The sequence below is a fragment of the Scyliorhinus torazame genome, chromosome 2, assembly GCF_047496885.1.
Source record: "Scyliorhinus torazame isolate Kashiwa2021f chromosome 2, sScyTor2.1, whole genome shotgun sequence".
Classification (NCBI taxonomy): Eukaryota; Metazoa; Chordata; class Chondrichthyes; order Carcharhiniformes; family Scyliorhinidae; genus Scyliorhinus; species Scyliorhinus torazame.
In genome coordinates, this window is record NC_092708.1 from 195,630,300 (window position 1) to 195,639,618 (window position 9,319).

General features: G+C 44.9%; 1 protein-coding gene across 2 annotated transcripts in view; it reads left to right on the forward strand.

Annotated features, from left to right (window-relative positions):
• Positions 1-8,612, forward strand: part of ube2g2 (ubiquitin-conjugating enzyme E2G 2 (UBC7 homolog, yeast)) — a 101,388-nt gene extending 92,776 nt beyond the window's left edge. For both annotated transcript variants that reach the window (XM_072482081.1, XM_072482091.1), the window contains one exon: positions 1,964-8,612. In XM_072482081.1, coding sequence (XP_072338182.1) covers positions 1,964-2,076 — 113 coding nt within the window. In that variant the 3' untranslated portion in view covers positions 2,077-8,612. The remainder of the gene's footprint in view (positions 1-1,963) is intronic.
• Positions 8,613-9,319: the final 707 nt, after the last annotated feature.

Sequence of the window (9,319 nt, forward strand, 5' to 3'; positions counted from 1 at the left end):
CTTTCTCCTTAGCGTTATTGAGTTTCATTTTTGCATTCCGACTTTAAGCTCTTCCCAAATGTTTCTAATCTGAAGTCATCAGTGTGTTCAGCACTATTGTTCATCCGTAGTGCAAGAGTTACACAATCATACTCTGCCTGCTCCAGTGTTTTGAACATCTAATTCATAAGGTATATAACAATATCCTATCAATTAAAGGGAAGCATTTGCATGGAGCAGGAATGTAGATCTTTGGTCTCTTGGCTGTACCAACATCTGCAACAGCTTTGACAGCCCTTTTGCATACCCCTGTCAGAATTTAGGAAAACTAGGGCAGCACAGTGGCGCAGTGGATAGCACTGCCCACTCACGCGCCGAGGTCCCAGATTCGATCCCGGTTCTGGGTCACTGTCCGTGAGGAGTTTGCACATTCTCCCTGTGTTTGCGTGGGTCCCCTCCCACACAATCCAAAGATGTGCAGGGTAGGATTGGCTACGCTAAATTGCCCCTTTATTGGAAAAAATGAATTGGGTACCCTAAATTTATTTTTAAAATTATTTAGGAAAACATTGTCCCCAAATCTGGACTTCATGTATCATTTAGCAGTGGCCTCTCTGGATGCATAGAACATGGCAGCACAGAGCGAGGGCATTCAGCCCATTGCACATGTGCTGGCTCCTTTTAAAGCGCTATCCAGTTAGTACCCCATCCCTGCTCTCTCCCCCCATGGCCCTGCAAAATCTTCCAATTCCCTCTTGAATGTTACTACTAAATTTGCTGCTTCCACTTTCAGATCTCTTGGGCGTCATTCTCCGACCCCCCGCCGTGTCGGAGAATGGCCGTTGGCCGCCGTGAATCCCGCCCCCGCCGAAGTCTCTGGTACCGGAGATTGGGCGGGGGCGGGAATCGGGCCGCGCCGGTTGGCGGGACCCCCCGCTCAATTCTCCGGCCCGGATGGGCCGAAGTCCCACCCAGAAATTGCCTGTCCCGCCGGCGTAAATTAAACCTGGTATTTACCGGCGGGACCAGGCGGCGTGGGCGGGCTCCGGGGTCCTGGGGGGGCACGGGGCGATCTGACCCCGGGGGGTGCCCCCACGGTGGCCTGGCCCGCGATCGGGGCCCACCGATCCGCGGGCGGGCCTGTGCCGTGGGGGCACTCTTTCCCTTCCGCCGCCACCACGGCCTCCACCATGGCGGAGGCGGAAGTGACTATCCCCACTGCGCATGCGCGGGAAACTTTCAGCTGACACTCCCGCGCATGCGCCGCGAAACTGTCAGCGGCCGCTGACGCTCCCGCACATGCGCCGCATTTCCGCGCCAGCTGGCGGGGCAACAAACGCCATTTCCGCCAGCTGGCGGGGCGGAAATCCCTCCGGCTCGGCCCCCAAAGATGCGGAGCATTCCGCACCTTTGGCCCGGCGCGATGCCCGTCTGATTGGCGCCGTTTATGGCGCCAGTCGGCGGGCATCACGCCGTTGGGGGAGAATTTTGCCCCTTGTGTTTTATTTTTAAAAGTCCTCTCCACTCCTCTTTGGTTCTAATGACAATCACTTTAAATCTGAATCATCTAGTTACCCACCTTTCCATCAGCAGAAACAGACTATGCCCATCTGCTCTATTCAAACACTTTAGTGATTTGAATGTTAAACCCCCCCCCCCCCCCCCCCCCCCTCCCCTAAACTTCTGCTTTGCTCTAAAGAGGACAACTCCAGTATCCAATCACTCCACATGACTGATGTTCCTCATCTATGATTCGCTCTGATAAATCTCCCCTGCACTCTCTCCAAGGCATTGCCATCCTTCCTAAATCACGGTAGCCCGAATTGGACGCAATACTCCAACTGAGTCCAAACTCATGAAGCTTTAGAGAGACTTCCTTGTATTTGTACCCTATTCTTTTTTGAGTAAAACCACCGTTCCAGATTTTTAATTGCTGAAATTGTATTTACTCTGTGTTGCTTTCTCACATTTGTTTCCCCCACAGAGCCTAATGATGAAAGCGGGGCCAATGTGGACGCCTCAAAGATGTGGCGCGATGATCGAGGACAGTTCTACAAAATTGCCCAACAAACCGTGCGGAAATCCCTTGGGCTGTGATCAGAGAGCTGTACAATTGTACAGGATCACTTGCTGTGTTTAATGGTGCTTTGCACTTTGCAGTTTGTCTCCTGCTTTTCGTACCCAAGGATAAAGTTAGGATTGTCCCATTTTCCCGGCTGGTATTAGGACAGCCCACCTTTCGGCCTCCTGGTAAAACTTAACCGGAGCATAGTGTGGCTTTCATGGCTGTTATCATTTTCCATTTCAGGCGCAAATAGAGGTTGAACTTGCTTGGATTAAATAGCTGAAGGGATAAAAAAACTAGTCAACAAGACTCTCCAAATGTTTCTTAGTGAGTTTTCTTTTTCTTAAGTATTGCTGTTACTGGAACTAGGTGTGGTATTTCTACTGGGCTGACCTGTGCAGTTTCCAAAGCCCTCGCATCTTAATACTGGGGAAAGTGATGGAGGTATTCCATGTCCAAGAATTTGATTCATCTTTGTTGAATGCAGACAGTCAGAGATGTAGACATGAATGGGAAGTTTTTTGTTTTTCTTGTCTGGGCTTGCCTTTGCAATATGCAATGGAGCAGGGTGCTTTCAACAACTTTTCCTTGCTCATTAAAGACACACAGTACTGTGTAGAGATGAGGGAGGCATGATTTGATGGTTGCAGCATAGGGGACATCATTTACTAGGTGATCAGGGCACCCTGCTATCTCTATCCAGCATTTACATTTGTTCTTGTTGCAGAACGTTGATGTTTTCTAGGATAGACAGTCCTTTTAACAGAGTGAATTATGTGCAAGAAGCTTTTGGAGGTTAAAAAATAAAAAGCAACATGAAGAAGCAAGTATCTTGTGAAAATCCACCCCCCCACACCAAACCATGGAGAACTCAAAACAGCTTGAGCAAAGAAAATCAATATTTAAGGGGCCAAAATCTAGTATTCTCAGCGCTCGTGTCAGGTCCGTTTGACATTTATCGCTCTCTCTTTCTCCACATCCTCCCTTCAATAAGTGAGCAGTATAACTGCCTGACTTGTGGTTGATATTGAAGTGGTTTTATTTTATGGACTTGAATAACACTGGTTGTAATCTGAAGCCTCACTCACTGGACAGATTGTCTTACCATCACTCCAAGCCCACAATGCAGCATAACATCTGTTGCTTTACATCTTGTTTGTAGCATGACTTTCCTTTCCGCAGGCTGCAACTGCTAGCCACTCCATATGCTTGCTGATGATTCTTTCAAGTTCCTTCTGTCCATCATGTGGATGCATGCCATGGTAATTTTACAGTTCAAGTAAGAAGCAGCCTATGTTAGTGGAAAAACAGGGTGAGTACTTCACCAGTAACATGGGAGCTTTTGAGGTACCAGGAAACATAAGAGAATAGCATCTATAAACATACTGCCATGGTGCCATGCATGAGGGGACGTCAGTGTGGCAGGACAGCATCCACACCCAGGGCTTCCCAAACTGTGGGTTGCAGGACGAGACTCTGATGGTAGTTCTGAGGCAGCAATGGCTACCGTGGAGCTCCAGCTGACTGTCAGCAGCTGCTAGGCCCCTTTAAATCCTCACAATGTTTTCCAACTGTTGATGTGGCCTAACTAATCGACCTTTTAAGACTTGATTCCTTTTCTAAAGTAGCCATTGAAAAGGTGGATTTTTAAAAATCCTTGAAGCTTTAACACTTATCCTCCCCGTCCCAGCACTCACATTTCCCACTTAACAATGAATACCAATTTTCAAGCCTTGAAATGGGGGCACATTGGGCAAAAGCCTGGGAAGCAATGTTCTAGACTTTGGTAACACTAGCCATGGATTATTCAAGCCAGTTGTTCTCAAACCTTTTTTGTTTGAACAACCCCACTGCAAATGGATTAGTAGCCACAGACCTCCTGTTTAAGTTATGATGCAAAAATTCTTAATATAAAGTTCATCAGTGCCCTGTTAAAGGGGTGCAATGGAATTTATCAAGGACTAATGCAATGGATGATGTGAAAGCTTTTATCAGTGCTACAGTTGAAAGGTAAAGCAACATACCTGTTGAATACTTTACTGTGCAACATCTCCCTGGGATGAGATTCGGCTCGGTAACTTCTATTGGGAACAATGTCACTGATTCAGGTGTAGTGCTTCACCGCCCTCCCATACACTACACAATTGCTGAGTGTTTTGGGTTATTCCTCTCCCCTTTTGCTGTTTACAGCCCTCCCCACACTGGATTTTCGCTGGTGGGCACCATTTCCACTATCAGGACACTGCCAGTAGCTGGGACTGCAGCTTTAGTCGGGGTCCAGTCACAGGCCCAGCTGCAGTACCCGGCGATCAAAACTCTGCTTTGATTAGCATTCTATTTTTAAAAAATAAATTTAGAGTACCCAATTATTTTATTTTTTTCCAATTAAGGGGCAATTTAGCAAGGCCAATCCATCTAACCTGCACATCAAACCAAGGTGGCGCCAGAGCGAGGCGACTCTCAGCGAGCTCTCCCCAACAGATCCACTTTTTACTTAACTTATGCTCGTTCTAATCTTTTCCCTAATATGTATTTTCTTTTATTCCCTTTTCTCCCCATGTATTTAATGATCTGTTGAGCTGCTCGCAGAAAAATACTTTTCACTGTACCACGGTACACGTGACAATAAACAAATCCAATCCAATCTTTGGGTTGTGGGGTGAAACCCACGCAGACACGGGGAGAATTGCAAACTCCATGGAGCCGGTGACCCGGGGCTGGGATCGAACCCGGATCTTCAACGCCCTAGGCAGCAGTGCTAACCACTGTGCCGCCCTTGATCATTCTAGGCCTCTGGAAGAAGCTCAGGTGGCGGGTGGTTCCTCTCTAACTTGCCTCGGCTGCACTGCTGCAAATCCATTTTCAAGTGTCTCTGGGGTCTCCTGTCTCCTTTGACTGGATTCCCAGTCAGTCTGAGGCCCCTCTACTCTAGTTCCATAATCATTTGCAGAGCTGCCAAGGTCCCTGTATCTGCTGGGCGTTCACTTCTGTGCGCCTCACTGATCCCTGGACCTGATGTGTAACTTTCCGGAGTGTGATCTCTCATCTGCGTTACTCGGACCAGCCTATGGAATTAAAATAATGATCAACCGTGCTTGCCAATCCCTTGCCATCATGTTCACATCATTTCACTCGCCCTCTAGCAAAGTGTCTGTAGAGAGACCCCAGTTTGAGAATCGCTGATATGAGGTACTGGTAGCCTATAGAAATGGGCCAACCCTCCTGTCCCTAATCTGATTCAGAAACATGCCTTTCAGTCTGTGCCAGTGGTTATGCTCCACACAAGCCTCCCCCACCTTACTTGATCTGACCCTGTTAGCCGATCCTTATCTTCTTTTCTCCTTCTTGTACTTAACTAGCTTTCCTTGAAATGTGGTTGTGGTACTTGCATCAGCTCTTCCTTGTACTGAGGTCCACATTAGAGACTTTGACACTTGAAAAATGTCAACATTGTTGCTGTAAGACATGCCCTTCTAGAGTTGGGCTTAAGGCACGTTGTGCTGTGCAGCTCGATTGTGACTTACCCATGGAGCATATTACTAATGATTGGTACTTCAAATTGATCTATTCTGTTACTTCATCCCTGCCCTTGGTGCAAAATATCACAGCAACAATCTTTATTTTCCTGATGACACAGTCAATTTAAACATTTGCTTGCGAAAGCCCTCAGAATCTAAGACTCTTTAGGAGACATGGGTTTGTTCAGTAGATTGGTTGAATAGTAATGAATATGCTAGGAGGTGAGTTCTTTGGGGAGTGTAGCATCACAGTTTTCAGTGCAAGAATCCAAGTACCTGAAGGAGTTTGACTGACATTGCTTCTTACAGCTTTGCATCAACAGTTTTGCATCAACAATGTCACAGTGATTAGCACTGCTGCCTCACAGCACTGAGGTCCCAGGTTCAATCCCGGCCCCAGATCACTGTCCATGTAGAGTTTGCACATTCTCCCCATGTCTGCATGGGTCTCACCCCCACAACCCAAAAGATGTGCAGGGTAGGTGAATTGGCCATGCTAAATTGCCCCTTAATTGGGGGACAAAATAATTGGATATTTCAAATTTATTTTAAAAAACAATGCCAGCAATGAGAGCTGCTTGAATGAGGAGCAATGCTGCCACTTGTAGACACCACACCAGTAGCAGCAGGCTATTGGAGTACGTAGGAAGGCCACTTGAGTCTGTAGTTAAACTACAATAAAGCTTTTCGGTAGGCATGGATAGATGGGGCAATATTACTGTTTAAAAGTGTAACAAAATTTCCCATGTGTCAGAAGTTTGAGAATATGTTTTCATTTCCATAGTGCTGTGATTGATTCTACTGCAGTGATGTATTTCTGAGGCTGAGCAAACTACAAACTTGGTAGACCTAGGCAAAATGTATTCTGGGACCCAGTATCAAATTGAGGCTGAACAGTGGGAGTAAAGAGGCATGCTTGTGCTATCTGTCTTTGCACCGGCCCAACAGGCAATGGTGTGGGCCCTTTTCAATCCGTTCTGTAGTCCACATCACATAATTGCACATGTTTTTATTAGTAAGTTGACAATCTCGCTTCACAAACGCAAGGGATATACAGCGCAAAAAATAGAATACGATATTGGTGCATTACTTCTGATGCCGAGAATGGAATAATAATAAATCTTTAATGTAAATTGGACGGGTAGTTTCAGGATTCCAACATCTCTGCTAATCCTGACTCCATGCTTGATGACTAATGTAAGGGGATCAGTGTATGTTAGCCCAGTTATCAATAATCAAAGCTCCAATGATTGGAGCCAGTGGTTAGGTGTCCCCAGCAATTCAGAGGAACAGGAGTTGGCCAAGAACCTAACCTACCATTGAATGGCTGATCTCTATCTTGGACTTCATCTACCCACCTTGAATTCCATACCCTTAATACTGCTATCAAAAGTCTACCAATCTCAATTTTTAATCTTTCAGTTGACCCCCCCCCCCCATAGACTCATCAGCCTTTGAGTTCATAACAGAATCCATGGTGAAGACTGTAAGGCAGTGTTGTGAATGAAGTCTGTGATTCCTGTTAAAAATTTATATGTTGCTATTACCAGTGCACGTGAATTTATTGCAAGATATTGTAATTAATTTTTAATTGCACAGTTCATGAGCCACTGGCAGGATCTTGTAATAAAATTCACGTTCACTGGTATAGTCATGCTATTTTAATGGAGTCCCCCCCCCCCCCCCCATTCACATCACTTCCTTGTGAAATTTACTGTTGAAGCTTCTTATGGCAAATTTTAGTCACTCTATAATGATCATGTAGACAATCGCCTGTCAAATGAACTCATAGAATTTCAGTTGTAAATATTTACCACTAAAGATAGTTAAATTGAATCTGCATTGTTACAATGGAGAAATTACATTTTAGATTATTAAATAGAATTCACAGCATGCAAGCAGGCCATTTGGTCCAATCAGTCTGTGAAGATGTTAATGCTGCACACGACCTTCTCTCCCCATACCTATCCCACACTATTAACATATCCTGCTATGTTTCCTTTCTCCCAGGTATATTTATCTCACTTCCTCTGAATTGGATTTCCTTTTTTGACCTCAGTCACTGCATTGTGGTCACAAGTTCCTTCCATATTCTGACCAGTCCCCAGCATCTGATGTTGATCTGTCTAATGGTGGTGTGTCTAGTAGCAAGTTCAGCTGGGAAGTGTTGTATTTAAAGAGGCATCTCCCTGGCTGTATTTCTGCTGCCATTCAGTTCAAACCTTGGCACGATGAAACCATCTTGATTTCTGTCATAACTGGCGAATTTCAAACATTGTGCACATATAGTTTTTGCTTAGTTTGATTCGAGACTGGAACTGAACAAATTTCAGGTGAATTTTGCACTATTGGTGAATTCTCTGTTTTCTCTAAAGCTATGTGGAAACATTAGTGGAAGGGAAATTATCAAAAAACACAGTCCCTGGGATCCAAAGGAAATTGGGATGGTTTTGGGGAGAGGTGGTGGTGAGGCAGTGTCATCCATCACTGTACAGGTGAGAAGCATTTTATTAGATGTATGGTTATTTACAGAAGAGTATAGGAATCACCAGGTGTGTTAGTTTTTTGCAGGCACTCGTGTACGTTTAGAGTGCTCTGTGCTACCTCTGTCTTAAGTCTTTCCTGTCATGGGGCTGCTTAATGTCTATGCAGAATATATCAAGCGTGGAATGTTGTAATCCCTGTGCTGTTATTCAGCAACAGCATCTTGCGTTTATGCACCAATTGTAACGTAGAAGAAAGCAGAAGGAAAAGAAATGAGGACCAAGCCAAAGAAGGAGCTATTAGGAGAGTGACCCAAAATTTATTCCAAGGTGAAGTTTAAGGAGAGTCTTAAAGGACGAGAGATGGACAGATCAACGTTCACAAATAGGTGGTTCAGATGGAACCATAGTCTGCTTATTCCATTTAAAGACTACAGCTTGGGAGATGCCTTCACCTCATATCAACTTCTTGGCTGGTTTCAAAGCAGAAAAAGGTTTATTTTTCTTCTGTGTAAAAATGTATACTATATATAAATAAAATAAATTTCTAGGTGTTTCATGCAGAAAGTGGCTTGATGAGTTTTTGTGCATCTATTTATTTTCTCAGCTTTGAGCATCATCATGTGCCTTGGGGGTTAGTAATTGCTTGTTTGTGCAGGACCGTACGAACTGAAGGCTACTTTCAGGAGTCTCCACTTGCTGGTTTGGGAAAGCATCTCTTTTTTTCCCCCAGTGACGTGTGCCAGCTTGGATTTGCCCTGATTCTCATTACTGAAAAGGCTGCTAACTACTGAAGTTTCACCTCTCTGGTGTACATCCAGATGAAACTTTTCAAGGCATCAGATATACCCTGAGTTGATTTTCTACATGGGAGGACCTCCACATTTGTGACTGTCTAGGTGTCATTTTGACAACTACAGGGAAGTAATCATTAATTGCTCAAAGCTTTCAAGATTCCTCAAAAGGTGAGCATTTTCTTGGCTTCCCTAGACCCTTTTTTTTGCTGATTACTCATTAGTTATAAAATCATGGAATTGTTAAGCTGATCAAGTCAATGTCAGCTCACTGTAGAGCAGTTCAGTCAGTCCCATTGCCTCATCACCGCAGACCTGCAAATTTATTTCCCTCTTGTCCATCCAATTTCCTTTTGAAACTTGATTGCCACTGCTTGCACCAGCCTTGTGACAAGCTTTTTGAAGGAGCAACGCCAAACATTCGGCCTCCTTTGTAGCTGAGCCTTCCATTTAACTTCAAGTTCAGTTAACATCAGTCAT